Source organism: Heterodontus francisci, chromosome 23 (assembly GCF_036365525.1).
Source record: "Heterodontus francisci isolate sHetFra1 chromosome 23, sHetFra1.hap1, whole genome shotgun sequence".
Classification (NCBI taxonomy): Eukaryota; Metazoa; Chordata; class Chondrichthyes; order Heterodontiformes; family Heterodontidae; genus Heterodontus; species Heterodontus francisci.
Genome location: NC_090393.1, coordinates 68,070,405 through 68,091,058, shown reverse-complemented (window position 1 = coordinate 68,091,058; position 20,654 = coordinate 68,070,405). Strand labels below are relative to the sequence as shown.

Genomic DNA, 20,654 nt, shown 5'->3' with positions numbered 1-20,654 from the left:
TACTTTTTAACTAATACTAGTTCCTTTCAGTTCCTCATTCTCACTAGTCCCTTGGTTCACTCATGTTCCTGGAAGGTTTTTTTGTCTCTTCCTCCGTGAAGGCAGACACAGAGGCTGCGATTTTATGTTGGTGATGGGGATCTGGACGTGCGGGAAAAGTGATGAAAAGTGTTGCCTCTTCTCCGGAAGGCCCACCGAATCTAGTGTCAATCAGGCACTTAGGTGGACAACGGCGGGACTTCCACAGCATCAAGGACTCCGTCACCAGATGTCTGGCCCTTAGAGGGCTGCTGGCCAATCAGAGGCCGGCAGTTCTTCTACTGAGCAGCACCACTGCGGATGCAATGGCTGCTGCTAGAGGAGTACCTGCGAGACCCATTAGTGGCGCTGGACCCAGACCAGGTAGGTCAGGATGAGAGGGGTCTCGTGGAGTGAGGTGGCTAGCAAGGGCAGGGTGATGGCTCTAAGTGGGTCCCCACCTTCCCAATGCCTGGTCCCTCATACAGACACTAAATGCCTTTAAACAAGGGTTCCCACCCCCCCCCCCCCCCCCCCCCCCCCACAACTCGCTCCCGCCGGAGCCAATAAGCAGCTGGCACGGTTTTACATGCCATTCTGGGGCAACAGGGCCGCACGGCTAATTGCGATGATGGTGGTAGGATGAGGCCCTTAATTGGAGGTTAATCGCCCAGTTAACGGCCTCAATTGGTGGCGGGGGAGGAAGGATATTCACAGGCCTTCCCGCCCTGGACTAAATTTTGGTGGAGGCAGCATGGTGGCGGCTAATCTATACCTATAGAAGCTTTGTTTGTTTTTATGTTTCTCACTAGTTTACTTTCATATACTATTTTCTCTTTCATTATCAGTTTCTTCATCCTCTTTTGCTAAATTCTAAAATGCTCCCAATCCTCAAGCTTACTACTATTTTTGGCAACTTTATAAGCCTCTTCCTTTGATCCAATATAACCTTCAATCTCTTGTTAGCCTTGGGTGGATCACCATTCTTGCTGGGTATTTGTGCCTCAAAGGAATGTAAATTTGTTGTAAACCATGTATTAATTCTTTAAATGCTAGCCATTGCCTATCTACTATCATACCTTTTGATGTAGTTTCCCAATATACCACAGCCAATTTGCCCTTGACTGGATTTAAGACCCTAGTTTCAGGTTGAATTGCATCACTTTCAAACGTAATGTAAAATTCTATCATATTATGATAACTCTTCCCTAGAGGCTCCTTTACGACGAGATTATTAATTAACCTTTTCTGATTGCACAATACTAGATCTAAAATGGCCTGTTGTCTCGTTGATTCCTCAACATAGAGTTCTAAAAAAGCATCTCGTATGCATTCCAAAAATTTGTCCTCCACAGCATTAGTTGTAATTAGGTTTACCCAGTCTATATGTAGATTGAAGTCCCCCATGATTACTGTAATACCCTTGTTACATGCACCTCTAATTTCCTGATTTATACTGTGCGCTACATTACCACTACTGTTTGGTGGCCTATAAACAATTCTGACCAATATTTGCTGCCCCTTGCGGCTTTTTAACTCCACCCAAGCTGATTCTACATCTTGATCTTCTGATCTAAGATCCTCTGGCACTAATGTACTGATCTCATCCTTTATGAAAAGCTCAACCCCACCTCCGTTTCCTTTTTGCCGAGCCTTCCTAAATGTCGAATACCCTTGGACATTCTGTTCCCAGCCTTGGTCACCCTGCAGCCATGTCTCCATAATGGCAATTAGATCATAACTATTTACTTACATCTGTGCAGTCAATTCATCTACCTTGCTGTGAATGTTGTGTGCATTCAGATAGAGTACCTTTAATTCTGTCTTTTTTATTATTTTTGCAACTTCTAGCCTTATCTTAAGTTTCTATGCTCTGTCCCATCCTGCCGTACTCAGATTATCAATTCCCTTATATCTACCCTGCTTTCTTGCCTTACGAACATAGGTTCAGGAGTAGGTGATTCAGCCCATCCAGCCTGCTTCGCCATTCAGTACGATCATGGCTGATCGCAAAGTTCAGTGCCTTTTTCCCACACTATCCTCATATCCCTTTATGTCATTGGTATTTAAAAACCTGTCAATCTCTGATTTAAGCATACTCAATGACGGAGCTTCTACAGCCCTCTGGGGTAGAGAATTCCAAAGATTCACAACCCTCTGAGTAAAGAAATTTATTCTCACCTCTGTCCTAAGTGACTTCCCACTTATTTTGAAACTGTGTGCCCTGGTTCTAGACTTCCCAAACAAGAGAAACATCTTACCTGCATCTACCCTGCCTATTCCTTCAAGTATTGTGTAGGTTTCAATGAGATCACCTCTCATTCATAGAAGCTCTAGAGAATACAGAACCAGTTTCCCCAATCTCTGTTCATAGGACAGTCCCGCCATCCTGGGAACAAGTCTGGTGAACCTTCGTTGCACTCCCTCTATGGCAATAATTTCCTTCCTAAGGTAAAGGGACCAAAAGTGCGCACTCTACTCCAGGTACAGTCTAACCAAGGTTCTGTACAATTGAAGCAAGACTTCAGTACCCTTGTACTCAAATCCTCTTGCGATAAAGGCTAACATACCATTAGCCTTCTTAATTGCTTGCTGCACCTGCATGTTAGCTTTCAGTGACTTATTGACAAGGACACCCAGGTCCCTTTGTAGATCTACACATTATAATCTCTTACCATTTAAGAAATACTGTGCACATCTGTTCCTCCTACCAAAGTGGATAACTTCACATTTTTGCACATTATATTCCATCTTCCATGTTCTTCCTTTAGAATAGATTCTAGCATTTTCCCTACTACTGATATAAGGCTAACAGGTCTGTAATTCCCTGTTTTCTCTCTCCCTCCCTTCTTAAATAGTGGGGTGACATTTGCAAACCTTCCAATCTGCAGGAACCGTTCCAGAATCTATGGAATTTTGGAAGATGATCAACAATCCATCCACTATCTCCATAGCTACCTCTTTCAATCCTCTGGGATGTAGAATATCAGGCCCTGGGGGCTTATCAAACTTCAGCCCCATTAATTTCTCCAATACTAATTTCCTTCAATTCCTCACTCTCCCTAATCCCTTAGATCTCTGATTCTGGGAGATTTCTTGTATCTTCCTCAGTGAAGCTAGACACAAAGTAATCATTTAGCTCCTCTGCCATTTCTCTATTGCCCATTATAATTTTTTTTGTCTCTGTCTGTGATGGAGCCACATTTGTCTTAGCCAAACGTTTCCTTTTTACGTACCTTATAGAAGCTTTTAAAATCCTTTTTATGTTTTGTTAGTTTACATTCATATTCTATTCTCCCTTTCTTTATCAGTTTATTGGTCCTCCTTTTCTGTATTCTAAAATCCTCCCAATCCTCAAGTATACTGCTATTTCTGGCAACTTCATAGCCCTTTTCTTTTAATCTGATAAAATGCTTAATTTCCTTTGTTTGCCACGTTTGACTGCCTTTACTTTTGGGGGTTTTGTATAGTTGCCATAAAATATGTAATAATTACTTGAAGACTATGCATTGCCTGTGTACTGTCATACCTTTTAATGTATTTTCCCAATCCACCTTAGCTAATTTGCCCCTCATACCATCATAATTTCCTTTGTTCAAATTTAACACACTGGTTTCAGAATGAGCTACCTCACTTTCAAACATCATGTAAAATTCTATCATATTATGGGCACTCATCCCGAAAAGTTCTTTGACAACAAGATTATTAATTAACCCTTTCTCATTACATAATACGAGATCTAAAATAGCCTGTTCTCTAGTCAGTTTCTCAACATACTGCTCGAGAAAACCATCCCTAACGCACTCCCGAAACTCGTCCTCCACAGCATTAGTGCTCATTAGGTTTACCCAGTTCCCTCTCTTTAATTTTGTCTCTTTAATTTATTGGGTCTTCCCTCACTTGATCCCTCACCCCCACTATTTAGTTTAAAGCCCACTCCACCGCCCCAGTTATACAACTCGCCAGAGCACTGGTCTCAGCACAGTTCAGGTGAAGACCATCCCAACAGTACAGCTCTCTGTTTCCCCACTACTAATGCCAGTGCCCACACCAATCTTTGAGCCACGCACTTATGGCTCAGGTAGTAATCCAGAGATTATTGCCTTTGAGGTTCTGTTTTTCAATTTAGCCCGAGCTGCTCATCCTCTCTAAGCAGAACCTCTTTCCTGGTCCTACCTGTGTCGTTGGTACCTACGTGGATAACTGGATCTTCCCCCTCCCACTGCAAGTTCCTTTCCACCCCAGAACTGATGTCCCGAACTCTGGCACCAGACAGGCAACATAGCCTACTATGATAACATAATAAGTTGAATTGTGTTTTTAGTTATGTGGAGTTCTGGAGTTTTACGGATCATTCTATAATTTTGTTCAGTTTCTGTGAAAACACACAGCTTGACTATTTTTACACAAATGCTCTCCGAGCAAACTTTGGAATATTTATGTTGTGCCTTTTTTTTTAAATTCCAATATTCCTTGGAGTCATCCTTGGCTCACGTACTAGCAATCTTGCCTCTGAGTCAGAAGGTTGTGGGTTCAAGCCCCACGCCAGGAACTAAATCCCAAAATATTTTCTGAAAGAGATCTGAATAATTTGCATTTGAATAAAGCAATGTTACCTACTTCCGCTGTTTCACAGGTGAACCTGTTCCCCACTCACTTACTGAAATAATTTAAATAGTGACATCACTGTGCTAACTGACACTAACCACGTCTTGACATTACTGTGCAGGCTGACACTAGCCACAAAGTGACATCAGTATGTTGGTGACAGAGTGATGGAGCTGGAATTCTTGCATTGCATATGCTGTATAACTGAGAAATCGTTCAAATTCAGTTGATGGCTTTTGAGTTTCTACGTAAATAAATCTTGCTCTAATCATGAAGCAATTCCTCACTGCTGCTGACTGGGAACAAGAATTTAAATGTACTATTCTATAAAGAGCAGTAATCCGAGGATGTGGCACTCATGCTGTTTGGTAGTTGTATTTCTTACACCTTTTATATTTAGTTTGGGTCATGCAACATTTCCCTGCAAGTAGTGGGTGGGCAACTGTGATCTATTTCCAGTCATTTCCACCTCCATTCCCACCTGCTACTGAACATTTTGTGTGTGTGCGAGGCCACTGCTGATGGAATTCTCATATGCCTTTTTTTTTTCTTTTTCTTAACTTTGGAACAGTCTTTTCTATATTACTGTTCCAAAGATTAAGGTCCTGATCCTGAAGTGTGATTATGGAATCTTGTACACGAGCTTCTATTGAATGTGGGAGATTTGCTGTGCCGACAACTAAATGCAAAACAGACAATTGACCTGTAGCTAAATAACTGGAGCTGGGTTTTCTTTGACAATCGACAGATATTTTAGAGGTCACCTCGAATCACTTTACTGTTGTGTTCTTTCTACCTTGCACTCCAGTTTTACACATTCACTCTTTTGATAGATAACACAGTCACAATGCATGTATTGACTAGAGCAGGGGAACAATGTATTTCTTTCCAAGAACAAGAGCAATTTTCTATTGAGTGAAATTTATTTTTGAACCTGTGTTGCCAATCTTACGGTGTAAGGTACCTATGATAATGTGTCATCACATGTCGGCGCTTTTAAAAAAGATAAACATTTCACAGTTAATTGCTCAGCAGTAATGCTTTTGATTGATTTTTAAGAAATATTTGGGTATTTATAAGTTAGAAATGGGTACTGTGTCTCTGATAACCAGTATGGTAAGTAATTATGCAAAGTGGTCAACCCCTGAAAATGTTTTTTTTTATTCATTCATGGGATGTTGGCATCGCTGGCTAGGACAACATTTATTGCCCATCCCTAATTGCCCTTGAGAAGGTGGTGGTGAGCCGCCTACATGAACTGCTGCAGTCCATGTGGGATAGGTACACCCACAGTGCTATGAGTAAGGGAGTTCCAGGAGTTTGGTCCAGTGACAGTGAAGGAACAGCGATATAGTTCCAAGTCAGGATGGTGTGTGGCTTTGAGGGGAACGTGCAGTTGATTGTGTTCCCATGCGAATGCTGCCCTTGTCCTTTTGGGTGGTAGAGGTCGCGGGTTTGGAAGATTTTGTTTAAGAAGCCTTGGTGCGTTGCTGCAGTGCATCTTGGTACACACTGCTGCCACTGTGCGTCAGTGGTGGAGGGAGTGAATGTTTGTAGATGGGGTGCCAATCGAGCTGCTTGTGTTGGAGCTGCACCCATCCAGGCAAGTGGAGAGTGTTCCATCACACTCCTGACTTATGCCTAGTAGATGGTGAACAGGCTTTGGGGAGTTAGGAGGTGAGTTACTTGCCGCAGGATTCCTAGCCTGTTCTTGTAGCCATAGTATTTATATGGCTATTCCAGTTCAGTTTCTGGTCCCCCAAGGATGTTGATAGTGGGGGAGTCAGCGATGGTAATGCCATTGAATGTCAAGGGGCGATGGTTAGATTCTCTCTTGTTGGAGATAGTCATTGTCTGGCATTTTTGTGGCGCGAATATTACTTGCCACTTATCAGCCCAAGCCTGGATATTGTTCAGGTCTTGCTGCATTCCTACACGGACTACTTCAGTATCTGAGGAGTCTCGAATGGTGCTGAACATTGTGCAATCATCAACGAACATCCCCACTTCTCACCTTATGATTGAAGGAAGGTCATTGATGAAGCAGCTGAAGATGGTTGGGCCTAGGGCACTACCCTGAGGAACTCCTGCATGATGTCCTGGAGCTGAGATGATTTACCTCCAACCACAACCATCTTCCTTTGCGTTAGGTATGACTCCAACCAGCGGAGAATTTTACCCCTGATTCCCATTGACTCCAGTTTTGCTAGGGCTCCTTGATGCCATACTCGGTCAAATGCTGCCTTGATGTCAAGGGAAATCGCTCTCATCTCAACTCTTGAGTTCAACTCTTTTGTTCATGTTTGAACCGAGACTGTAATGAGGTCAGGAGCTGAGTGGCTCTGGCCGAACCCAAACTGAGTGTCACTGAGCAGGTTATTGCTGAGCAAGTGCCGCTTGATAGCATTGTTAACGACACCTTCCATCACTTTACTGATGATCAAGAGTAGACTGATGTGGCGGTAATTGGCCGGGTTGCATTTGTCCTGCTATTTGTGTACAGGACATACCTGGGGAATTTTCCATATTGCTAGGTAGATGCCAGTGGTGTAGCTGTACTGGAACAGCTTGGCTGGGGGCACGGCAAGTTCTGGAGCACAGGTCTTCGGTACTATTGCCGGAATATTTCGGGGTCCATAGCCTTTGCAGTATCTAGTGCCTTCAGTCGTTTCTTGATATCACGCGGAGTGAATGGAATTGGTTGAAGACTGGCATCTGTGATGCTGGGGACTTCAGATGGATCATCCACCTGGCACTTCTGGCTGAAGATTGTTGCAAATGCTTCAGCCTTATATTTTGCATTAATGTGCTGTGCTTCCCCATCATTGAAGATGGGGATATTTGTGGAGCCACCTCCTCCAGTTAGTCGTTTAATTGTCCACCACTATTCACGGATGTGGCAGGACTGCAGAGCTTAGACCTGACCCATTGGTTTTGTGATTGCTTAGCTCTATCGCATGCTGCTTACGCTGTTTGGCATGTACGTAGTCCTGAGTTGCAACTTCACCAGGTTGACACCTCATTTTGAGGTATGCCTGGTGCTATTCTTGGCCTGCCCTCCTGCACCCTTCTTTGAACCAGGGTTGGTCTCCTGGCTTGATGCTAGTGGTCAAGTGGGGGATATGCCGGGCCATGAGGTTACAGATTGTGGTTGAGCACAATTCTGCTGCTGCTGATGGCCCACAGCGCCTCATGGATGCCCGGTTTTGAGCTGCTAGATCTGTTCGAAAGCTATCCCATTTAGCACGGTGATAGTGCTACACAGTATGATGGAGGGTATCCTCATTGTGAAGATGGAATTTTTTCTCCACAAGGACTGTGCGGTGGTCACTCATGCCAGTACTATCATTGACAGATGCATCTGCTACAGGTAGATTGGTGAGGTCAAGTAGGTTTTCTCCTCTTGTCGGTTCCCTCACAACGTGCCGCAGACCCAGTCTCGCAACTATGTCCTTTTAAGACTCGGCCAGCTTGATCAGTGATAGTACTACCAAGCCACTCTTAGTGATGGACGTTGAAGTCCCCCACCCAGAGTACATTCTGCGCCCATTCAGCAAAACTGAAAATGTAACTCAAAAGGTTCTACAATTACACCTGTCTACTTGCCCCCACTGACATCAGTGTTGAGCAAGTAAAAACATATTACTGTTTCAGTGCTGTAAAGCTTTGCCTCCACAGCTTGATTATGCTTGGATCAGGATGAGCTGGTGGTTTAAGGTGCTTCTGCCTTTGTTGTCTTGACAGTTTTAATTTGAAAATCACAAAGCACATTCCACATTCCTTTCCTTTTTGGCCTCCTTGTCTCGTGAGACAATGGGTATGCGCCGAGAGGTAGTCAGTGGTTTGTGGAGCAGCGCCTAGAGTGGCCAATTCTAGAGTGACAGACTCTTCCACAGGCACTGCAGGTAAAGTTGGTTGTTGGGGCTCTTACACAGTTGGCTCTCTCCTTCCACTGCTGTCTCTCTTTTCCTGCCAACTGTCAGCAAAGAGGAGTTCCCTGGTGAGACTTTCCGTACTTGGGTCTTCGCTCTAAGACAGGCAAGGTTGAACAACCTGCCATCTGATCTTGTGTAGAGGAAAATTCCTTCTTCTGAAGACTTGAACGTGAGAGAGCAGCAGTGAAAAGAAGATCCCAAACAGTGTGAGTGCGAGAACACAGCCCAGTTTCACACCACTCAGGATAGGAAAGGAGTTAGATGATGCACTGTTCTGCTGAATTGTGCCTTTTGTGCCTTTCATATTGTCATGGAACGAGGTGATGATGCTTAGTAGCTTTGGTGGACATCCGATCTTTGCTAGTAGTCTGAAGAGACCACGTCTGCTGACGAGGTCAAAGTCTTTGGTGAGATCTATGAAGGTAACGTAGAGGGGCATCCGTTGTTTGCGGCATTTCTCCTGTAGCTGGCGAAGGGAGAACAGCATATCAATGGTATCCCACCAGCCTCCATATCCAAAGGATCATCCTCCGCCATTTTCGCCACCTCCAGCGTGATGCCACTACCAGTCGCATCTTCCCTTCCCTTCCCCGTCAGCATTCCGAAGGGATCGTTCCCTCCGCGACACCCTGGTCCACTCCTCCATTACCCCACCACCTCGTCCCCGTCCCAGGGCACCTTCCCCTACAATCGCAGGAGGTGTAATACCTGCCCATTTACCTCCTCTCTCCTCACTATCCCAGGCCCCAAACACTCCTTTCAGGTGAAGCAGCTATTTACTTGTACTTCTTTCAATGTAGTATACTGTATTTGCTGCTCACAGTGTGGTCTCCTCTACATTGGGGAGACCAAGCGCAGACTGGGTGACCGCTTTGCGGAACATCTCCTCTCAGTCCGCAAGCAGGACCCTGAGCTTCCGGTTGCTTGCCATTTCAACACTCCCCCCTGCTCTCATGCTCACATCTCTGTCCTGGGATTGCTGCAGTGTTCCAGTGAACATCAACACAAGCTCGAGGAACAGCATCTCATCTACCGATTAGGCACACTACAGCCTGCCGGACTGAACATTGAGTTCAATAATTTCAGAGCATGACAGCCCCCCATTTTACTTTCATTTTTAGTTATTTTTTCTTCCTTTTTTTTTACATTTTTACATTTTTTGCTATCTTTTTTTGCATTTATTTCTTAGTTTGCTTACCGACTGTTTTTTTTCAGGTTTGCACTTGCTGCTGTTCAATATTCAGTGTATTCACACCTAATCTGTACTAATGCTTTGTCTTTCAACACACCATTAACATATTGTTTGCCTTTGCTCCGTGACCTTTTGGTCAGCTATGTGGCCTGGTCCAATCTGCACCTTCTCCTTTGTTATCTCTTGCCCCACCCCCACCTCACTTGCTTATAATCTGTGACTTTTCTAATATTTGTCAGTTCCGAAGAAGGGTCACTGATCTGAAACGTTAACTCTGCTTCTCTTTCCACAGATGCTGCCAGACCTGCTGAGTGATTCCAGCATTTCTTGTTTTTGTTTCAGATTTCCAGCATCCGCAGTATTTTGCTTTTATTGCATTTGTAAAAGGCAGATTGTGCTTGACTGATCTCATTGAAATTTTTGATCAAGTAACGGGGAATGCAGTGGATGTTGTCTGGATTTTAAGACGGCGTTTGACAAAGTACCACATAAAAGGCTATTTAACAAAATTGAGGCTCATGGAATAGGAGGGTCGATGTCTGCTTGGATTAAAAAAAAAGGCTTAAGGACAAAAAAACAGTGATTGCTAGTAAATGGTTGTTGTTCAGACAAGAGAATGGTGGACAGTGATGTTCCCCAATGGTCAGTGCTAGGACCACTTATATATATATGAATGACTTGAATATTGGAATGCAGAGTAAAATTTCACATTTTGCCACTGATACCGAGCTTGCAGTTGTGGCAAACAGCGAGAATGATACTAATCGACTGCAACAAGTCATAGGCTACGGAATGGGCAGACAAGTGACAGATGGAATTTAATACAGAGAAGTGTGAGGTGATGCATTTTGACAGAAAGGTTAAGGAGAGGTAATTAGATTAAATGGCATAGTTCTAAAGAGTATGCAGGGACAGAGGTACCTGGGGGTTCATATGAATAGATCTTTGATTGTTGCAGGACATATTGAGAGTGGTTAGAAAAGCATGTGGGATCATGGGCTTCATAAATAGAGGTCTTGTGAACAAAAGCAGGGAAGTTATGCTGAACCTTTATAAAGCTCTGGTTAAGCCACAGTTGGAGTATTGTAACCAGTTCTGGTCATCACACTTTAGGAAGGATGTGAGGGTCCTTGAGAGGGTGCAGCGGAGATTCACCAGAATGATTCCAGAGAGGAAGGATTTTAGCCACAAGGTTAGGTTGAAGAAGCTGGAGTTGTTCTCCTTGGAACAAAGGAGGTTGAGGAGAGCTTTGATAGAGGTGTTCAAGATTATGATAGCTTTTCTTTGTCTACCTTGTCTGAGAGGGTACAGAGGAGATTTACGAGGATGCTGCCAAGACTGGAAAAATGCAGCTATGAGGAAAGATTGGATTGGGTAGGCTGGGGTTGTTCTTCTAGGAACAGAGAAGGCTGAGCGGAGATCCGATTGAAATGTACAAAATTTTGAGAGGCCTGGATGGAGTGGAGGTGTAGGGCTTATTTACTTTAGAAGAAAGGTCAGTGACCTCTCTGGGGTCCAGCTCTTTTGTCCATATTTGGATAAAGGCTGTAATGAGGTCAGGAGCTAAGTGGTCCTGGCGGAACCCAAACTGAGCGTCAGTGCGCAGGTTATTGTTAAGCAAGTACCGGTTGATCGCACTGTCGACATCTTCCATCTCTTTGCTGATGTTCGCGAGTAGATTGATAGGGCAGTAATTGGCCGGGTTGGATTTGTCCTGCTTTTTGTGCACAGGACGGACTTGGGCAATTTTCCACATTGCCAGGTAGATGCCAGTGTTGTAGCTGTACTGGAACAGCTTGGCTACGGGCGCGGCAAATCTTCATTAATATTGCCGGAATATTGTCAGGGCCTGTAAACTTCGCAGTATCTATTCTAAAAATATTTCCTTCTGATCTTTGCAGCATCGGCAGCTAATGAAGGACAGCTTTCTAGTCGAACTTGTGGAGGGTGCTCGGAAACTTCGACATGTATTCCTCTTCACTGACCTCTTTCTTTGTGCAAAGATGAAGAAACAAATAGCAGGGTAAGAGGTGAAGAAATTGGTGCTTTTGTATTAGGCAACGGAACTATATTTTGGATTTTATGTTGATGTATCAAAAACGACACGGGCGGCACACGCGCGGGATGTGCGCTGCAGAGTCGCCACGATATTTAGCTCATTTACCTGAGGGAGGCAGAACGCCCACCCCAATGACGTGGAGGCGGCGAGCACTGTGTCCCCAGCAACTGCGTCCGGCACCATTTTTAAAGGGCTTCCAGCCATCCCCTCCTAGAGGGGTCAAGGACAGAATCTATTTAGAACTAAGAAACAATAGAGTTACCATTACATGACTGGGTATATTCTATAGGCCGCCAACTAGTGGGAAAGATATAGAAGGATAAATTTGCAAGGAAATTGCAAACCTATAGAGTAGTTATTATGGGGGACTTTATCCTAATATAGAGTTGGATAGTAATAATGTAAAGAGCATACAGAGGGAAGAGTTTCTGATGTGTGTTCAGGAGAATTTTCTAGATTTATATGGTTCCAGCCCAACGAAGAAAGGGATATTGCCATATCTGGTTCTGGGGAAAGTGGTGGGTTAAATGGATCAAGTGTCAGTGGGGGAACATTTAAGGGACAGTGATCATAGTATCATAAGGTTTAGGTTAGTGATGGAAGAGGACAAGGAGCATCCAGAGTAAAAATAATTAATTGGAGATGGGCAATTATAATGGGGTGAGAATGGATCTGGTTCAGATAAACTGGAATCAGCGATTGGCAGGCAAAACTGTAACTGAACAATGAGGAGATAGTTCGGGTACAGTCGAGGTACAACCCCATAAGAGGAAAAGGTAGGACAAGCAAAGCCACAGCCCCTGGATGATGAAAGAGTCAGAGTAAGATGAAGCAGAGAAAGGGTGCATATGACAGATGAGAACCAGGTTGAATATAGAAAGCTCAGAGGGGAAGTGAAAAAAGAAATAAGAGGAGCAAAAAGCATGAGAAGAGACTGGCAGCTAACATAAAAGGGAATCCAAAAGTATTCTATAGGAATATAAATAGGAAAAGGGTGGTTTAAAAAAAAGAGGAGCGAGGCCAATTGGGGACCGAAAAGGGGATTTTCGCATGGCGGCAGAGGGCTTGGCTAAGATACTAAATGAGTACTCTGCATCTGTCTTTACCAAGAAAGAAGATGCTGCTCATGTCATAGTGAAAGAGGAGGTAGTTGAGACACTGGATAGGCTAAAAATTGATAAAGAGTATTAGAAAGACTGGCTGTGCTAAAAGATGATAAGTCATCAGAGCCAGATGAGATGCATCCCAAGAATACTGAGGGAAGTAAGGGTGGAAATTGCGAAGGCACTGGCCACAATCTTCCAATCCTCCCTAGATACAGGGATGGTGCCAGAGGACTGAAGAATTACAAATGTTACACCCTTGTTTAAAAAAGGGTGTAAGGATAAGCCCAGCAACTACAGGCCAGTCAGTTTAACCTTGGTGCTGGGAAAGCTTTTCGAAACAATAATTCAGGACAAAATTAACAATCACTTGGACAAATGTGATTAATTAAGGAAAACCAGCATGGATGTGTTAAGGGCAAATCATGTTTAACTAACCTGCTTGATTTTTTGATGAGATAACGGAGAAGGTTGGTGAGGGTGATGTGGTTTATGTGGTGTACATGAACTTCCAAAATGTGTTTGATAAAGTGCCACATAACAAAATTACAGCACATGGAATAAAAAGGACAGTGGCAGCATGGATATGAAGTTGGCTGAGTGACGGAAAACAGAGAGTAGTGGTGAATGGTTGTTTTTCAGACTGGAAGAAGATACATAGTGGGGTTCCCCAAGAGTCAGTGTTAGGATCACTGGTTTTCTTGGTCTATGTTAATGACCTAGACTTTGCAGGGCACAATTTCAAAATTTGCAGATGACACAAAACTAGGAAGTATTGTGAATTGTAAGGAGGATAGTGATAAACTTCAAGAGGACTTAATGGTGGAACGGGTGAACAAGTGGCAGATGAAATTTAGTTCCGAGATGTGTGAAGTAATTCATTTTGGTAGGAAGAATGAGAAGAGGCAATATAAAATAGAGTTCAATTCTAAAGCGGGTGAAGGAGCAGAGGGACCTGAGGGTATATGTGCACAAATCATTGAAGGTTGCAGGGCAGTTTGAGAAAGCAGTTAATAGAGCATACGGGACCATTAGCTTTATAAATAGGGGCATAGAGCACAAAAGCAAGGAAGTTATGATGAGCCTGTGTAAAACCTGGTTTAGCCTCAATTGGAGTTTTGTGTCCAGATCTGGGCACCATTCTTTCAGAAGGATGTGAAGACATTAAGAGGGTGCAAAAAAGATTCACGAGAATGGTTCCAGGGATGAGGAATTTCAGTTATGTAGATAGATTGGAGAAGCTGGGGCTCGTCTCCTTGGAGAAGGGATGATTAAGAGGAGATTTGATAAATGTGCTCAAAATCATGAGGTGTCTGGACAGAGTAGATAGGGAGAAACTGTTCCCATTGGCAAAAGGGTCGAGAACCAGAGGACACCAACTTAAGGCGATTGGCAAAGGCAGCAACAGCAACATGAAGAAAAACTTTTTTGTGCAGCAAATTGTTAGGATCTGGAATGCACTGCCCGAGCGTGTGGAGATAGATTCAATCATGGCTTTCAAAAGAGAATTGCATAATTATCTGAAGAGAAAATAAATTACGGGGCGAAGACCTGGGAGTGGGACTAGCCGAGTTGCTCTTGCAAAGAGCTGGCACTGCTGCTGGGTCAAAATCCTGCAACTCCCTCCCTAACTGCACTGTACCCTAACTACACCACAGGGGCTGAATGGTTCAAGAAGGAAGTTCACCTTCTCAAGGGCAATTAGGGATGGGCAATAAATGTTGGCCTTGCCAGTGGCGCACACATCCCGAATTTAAAAAGGCCTCCTCCTATGCTGTAACATTCTATGATTCTATTGTCAATATCTCACATTTACCCACACAGAGGAGCTTTTAATTATTTTTAGTGGGGAATTCCCCCTTTACAAAATTTGCAAGAGGATGAAATTACTCTCGTGCTGTTTTTATTAATGCATTTTCCACACAACTCAGAAGCATGTGTCTGGGGGCTACATTAGTTGAACTGGCACTACACAATTAATTGATGTTATTGGTGTGACGTGGAGCCTTACCACAAACAGGGTCATTTTACTGTTATTATCTATCTCCTCCATTATACACAAAATATATTGACACTGTGAAATAGAAAATATTCTGGGTCTTGAGGGCTCTTTCCTTTGGGAAATATCTATTGGACCATGATGTTGAATAACCTAACTTTAATATTAAACTATTATACACATATATTTTAACACTACCAGTTGGGCGGCACAGTGGTTAGCACCGCAGCCTCTCAGCTCCAACTACCCGGGTTCGATTCTGGGTTCTCCCTGTGACCTCGTGGGTTTTTGCCGGGTGCTCCGGTTTCCTCCCATCGCCAAAGACTTGCAGGTTGATAGGTAAATTGGCCATTATAAATTGTCCCTAGTATAGGTAGGTGGTAGGGGAATTGAGGGAAGGTGGGGATGTGAGAGGGTAATGGGATTAGTGTAAATGGGTGGTTGATGGTCGGCACAGACTCGGTGGGCCGAAGGGCCTGTTTCAGTGCTGTATCTCTAAATAAAAAAAATAAATAAATAAAATCTGGCACCCTCTGGATGACTGTGCCGGATTTTGGAATTTTCTGGATTTTGGACAATAAGATCAGGTAGCCTATCCTCGGCCAAATTTAGTAAGAGATACATGAAAGGGGTACAAAGCTCTAATGTACATCCACCCAAACTTCAAAAGCATTCGCTACTTCACTGCTTCTATTTTCCACGTCACACATTTTGTAACCCCTCTTGGTCAAATTGCCAATTAGTGCAACCTTAAAGGTTCCTGAATTGATTTGCACATTGAGCGTTAATGTGATTCCGAAGACACTTTCATTCTGTCCATCTCTGCTGATTAAAACCCAGCTCCTGATGGTGAACGATAGTATCCTCAATACTTTCAAAAATGCCCAGTTTTCGGTCAGCCAGATTTTGGATGTCCAACTTGTATCTGTGCAGTGCAACAGTGTGTATGTGAGCTCCATTTAGCATTTTCATTTTTAGACTAAACAGTCCGGATTTTAAGTAATTTGTCTGTGAATATTTGTAATGTAATCCAGTCACAAACAGACCTTTTAAACATGGAAGTTCATTTTTTTTCTATTTATGATGTGAAGTCATGAGATACTTAAATTTTCATTGAATCTTCTTCACCAGAGCAACCCGAAGGGCTCCAGCCAGAGCCAATCTCTGTCTTGCCCCTCTCCTACCCTGATTGATTTCAGGAGAGTAGGCAAGAAAACGGAGCTTGTAAAGGGCGAAGAAAAGGAAATGCTAAACCATATCACAGCACACCACCTAACCAGAATATGAGCAGGAGCAATGTTCACAGTGCAATGTAGAGAGGTTCTCTGTGCTGTCAGCCATCTGCCATTCTACTTGAAGTGGAGGAAGTGTGGTGCAACATAACTGGGAGAGCTGGCAAACCACAAGCATGAAGTTTGAGTGAATCATAAAGCAGATTGGAACCACAAGAGAAGGAAGCCGTTTTGAATAGGCTCTTAACGTGGTTTATGTGAGCCCCAAGCACTGCTTCCTATTGTTCAGCAGTGTAGTGTAAACCCTTTAGAAAGAGCTGATTTGTGTAGCTTCCAGATTTATCCTTCGAAAGTACAGTTAGTGTAGAATCTTAAACCAAGGCATATGATCAGCCATATCATCTGCTTACCGCCAGCAGCACTACCAGCTGTAGCATGACCGTGCACCACACTGCACACCTACATCTGAGAATAGGTTAGCCCAATACTTCGGTTTTAAACATATTAACACTGCAGCCCCCATTCGGCTAGTCCCACACTGCAGTTCCTGATTAGCTGGTCCCATGCTGCAGCTCCCACTCAGCTCGGCTGGTCCCATGCTGCAGCTCCCACTCAGCTCGGCTGGTCCCACGCTGCAGTTCCTGCTCAGCTGGTCCCACGCTGCGGCTCCTGCTCAGCTGGTCCCACGCTGCAGCTCCCACTCGGCTGGTTCCCTGCTGCAGCTTATCTCTGCTTGTTCACATTAAATAAAATTATCAGGAGAGGTGACAATTGATCTTGAATCTCAAGCCAATTCAACTGTGCTGACATAAACGACTGTTTTATAGCTGTTGCATAGTCATTGTATAACATCCTAATGTAAGAATTGTTAAAAGTAATTCACGCTACTATTAAACGGATGCCCTGCGGGTAAGAATGTAAATCACCAAAATTAAAATGTGTGCTAAGATGGTATGAAAATTACTGCTTGCGGTATTCAGTTAAAGACTCTCGAGTCACTTTGGCTAACAATGCCATGGAATTTGTTTTTAAGCATCTCTTGGGCAGCAAAATTCTGGGAGCTTTATATGTAGTAGCCAGCTCAAGATTTAACAGAGCCCTGGTCAGTTCTTTAGTTATGCTAAAAAGTAAAATTAACTAGTTACACATTTTATCATTGAACAAAAAGCAGGTATATCTCAGGCATGTCACAAATAGCAAGGGATGTATTTTTCCATTTAATTTGCATTCTTCTTCTAGTTTCTTGTTTTTTAAGTTGGCCTCTACAATTTGTAAAAGGTTTGCAAAAAGCTGAAGTTTATTTCTGAAATTTATTTATACCATTTTCAAGCTGAGAACAGTTGTGATTTAATTAAAGGGGCAAACATGTGATAAAAGGTATATAACACACTGGAATATATCATGGTGTCATCCATATGTAACACAGTAGCAGAACTGTGGAGCAGCTTTCCTCCCTTGCTGAGCAGAAAAAGGTTTGTCAAACATGTTTTTGTGATGGCAGCACCTCTTTAAGAAAAGTATGTTGTTCTGATTCTAATTGATTTGAAATTTACAATGTTATTTTCAAAGTTAAGCAATAAACTATCTGAACTTTGATCTTTGCCCAGGCAGTGTTAGAGGTACAGTACTACAAAAGTTTGCAGTCTCCCTGAAAAATCCATCTCAGTGCATTGTCCCTGCAGGAGAACTGGGACCTGTGTGAATACAGCAAGCAACTATGGGGGAAGTTATATGCTAGTGGCAGGGGTCTCGACGTCTGAGGAAACCACTCCAGGATCCCCGTGTCCCACCTTCTACGAAAGGCCTGCTGAATTTAGTGTAAATCAAGCACTTAACTGGACAGCGGGGTGGGGGGGGGGGTCTTCCATAAGATTTAGGACCCAATCGCTGGATGTGCCAGCCTTGCAGAGCTGCTGGCCAGTCAGAGGCTGGCAGATGCAGTACCACTGCAGAGGTGGTGGGTGCTGCTGTAGCTGTAGTGACCAGACACAGAGGAGCAGTGCTGGAACCAGGCTTGGTAGGTCCGGGAGGGAGGGGGTTGTCAGCAAGGGCAGGGGGTCAGGCCTCAGCGGGCCACCCCCCCCCCCCCCCCCCAATGCCAGGTCCCTCGATCAGGCACTAACCGCCTTGAAAGAAGGAACCCCCGCACCTCCCCCCCCACCCCCATCTCCACCGAGCTGGGAAGCAGCCTGCACAGTCCTCCCTGCCCCAGAGTAAATTTCGGCGGAGGCGTAATGGTGGCAGAGTTCCCCCACCCCGCCACATCTCACCTGATTTTATGCTCTCCCTGCCTCTAAACCTGCCGCGGGAGAGAGCATAAAATTCCACCCTATGTATCTAAGCAACAAGCTTAAAGAATTCTTACAGAAAGTGCTGGAAATACTCAGTAGGTCTGGCAGCATCTGTGGAGATAGAAGCAGAGTTAACATTTCACATCTGTGAGCTATCATCAGAACTGACAAAGGTTACAAAAGAATTATGTTTTAAGTAAGCAGGTGTGTGGGATTTGGTGGGGAAGAGAACCAAAGGGCAGGTGTGTGATGGGGCAGAGGGCCGGAGAGATTAAATAACAAAGATGTCATGGGACAAAGGCAAAGAGTGTGTTAATGCTTGTGGTGAAAGACAAGGCATTAGTCCAGAGAGAGTGTTAATGGCAGAGTAATGAGCAACTCTGTCCACATGAAAAAACAGGCACATGATTAAAAAATAAAATAAAAAATAAAGAAAATATTAAAAAGGCCAGTCATGCTCTGAAATTGTTGAACTCAAGGTTGAGTCCACAAGGCTGTAGAGTACCTAATTGAATGATCAGGTACTGCTCCTCGAGCTTACATTGAAGTTCACTGGAACACTGCAGCAGGCCAAGGACAGAAATGTTGGTATGAGAGCAGGTGGGATGTGTTGAAATGGCAAGCAACTTGAAGATTGAGGTCATGCTTTCGTACTGAGTGGAGGTATTCCACAAAGCGGTCACCCAATCTGCAATTGGTCTCCCCAGTGTAGAGGTGACTACATTGTGAGCAAATACTGTATACTAAATTGAAAGAAATACAAGTAAATCGCTGCTTCACCTGGAAGGAGTGTTTGGGGCCTTGGATGTTGAGAGAGGAGGTAAAAGTGCAGGTATTACACCTGCGATTGCATGGGAAGGGAACGAGGCGTTGGGGGTGAACCTCCCCTCTACTATTAGGTTATGAAACATTAAAGATTACATTGCACCATATATGTAGGGCTAGCCTGTGGTTAGAAGGGCTAACATTTCTTTTGTGATGACATTGGCTTGGTTTACTATTTTTGTGACCCCCGGAATAAGGTTTGGTATACGTCTCTCTCATACGAGTCTATTCCCTCTTGTAGGGGTGTGTAACTTGCTCCTTGGGCCTCCAGAAAGGAATCCATTCTGCTTGGAACTTTTCCATTCTCAGCAGAGTCTGTGCATTACATGCTTTGGCTGAGATAGGTTCCACTGGTGCTTATTCTACATGCTTGTGGTGCAAGGGCATGATGTCACTATATTGGAAGATGCACCATCCCCACAACTCACTATGAGAATTAGAGGTCCTGAGAAACAAGACCGTCATTTTAAGTGCTGCTAACGAGTGAGACTTGATTGGTGTGTAGAATAATTATAATAAACTTGTAGAAGAAAATTTGTAAAGCAAGTTTCAGTTCATCTGATTCCAGCAAAGCAGATGGAGGAGGCAGACGAGGCCAGGGTTGAAAAAGTGCATAAGTATGTCCAGGAGTTACAATGAAGAGTTTTGAACCTTAACTTCTTTTTTCCGGGATCTGAAGACAGTACCAAACACCTTTGTACTGTTAATTCAGAAATGTCAGCAAAGGAGCGACGACAATGTCACAGTAGCAGTGCATTTGACTGCCATCCATCCAGATTTGATAGGTAACCAGATAACCAATCTGCAAAAACGTGTGCTATTTTCAGTCTCTCTCTCTCATTAGTGATCTTAGAGTTATGGTAATGCTATTTTTCTCTCTTAGGAAGAGCCAGCAGTATGACTGTAAGTGGTACATTCCTCTAGCTGATCTGAGTTTCCAGAATTTGGATGAGTCAGACAACACTCCAACCATTCCATTGGTACCGGACGAAGAATTAGATGCCATGAAAATAAAGATATCTCAGATCAAGAATGAAATTCAGAGAGAAAAGGTATTGTGAAAACAAAGTAAACCGTTTTGAACTTAATATTTGCCCTCTCTCTCACACAAACTTTCTCACTCTCATTCTCTGACTCGCTGGCCCCGATATTTGTGGGGTAGTAGCAGGAGCACTTGTCCGTGGCTGCGAAACCCAGCAGTGCTGGGAAGGCCAACGACCTGCTGAATATCACAGCACTACCTCATTAACATGTTATTTTACTCCATTTGCTCCCAACAGCTGACCAGATTGAAGGCTGGCCGTCTGCCAGTTTGGAAAGCTGGGCTGGTGGGGGAAGGAATTGAAAACGTGGCAGTGAGGAAGGAGAGATCGTGGTGGGGGGAAGAGTGGT

At 43.9% G+C, this 20,654-nt stretch overlaps 1 protein-coding gene across 2 annotated transcripts in view; it reads left to right on the top strand.

Moving 5' to 3' along the window:
* si:dkey-91m11.5 (PH_BCR_vertebrate and RhoGAP_Bcr domain-containing protein) overlaps positions 1–20,654 on the top strand; it is a 632,155-nt gene that overhangs the window by 404,135 nt on the left and 207,366 nt on the right. For both annotated transcript variants that reach the window (XM_068055461.1, XM_068055460.1), the window contains exons 9-10: positions 11,655–11,776; positions 20,146–20,314. In XM_068055461.1, coding sequence (XP_067911562.1) covers positions 11,655–11,776; positions 20,146–20,314 — 291 coding nt within the window. The remainder of the gene's footprint in view (positions 1–11,654; positions 11,777–20,145; positions 20,315–20,654) is intronic.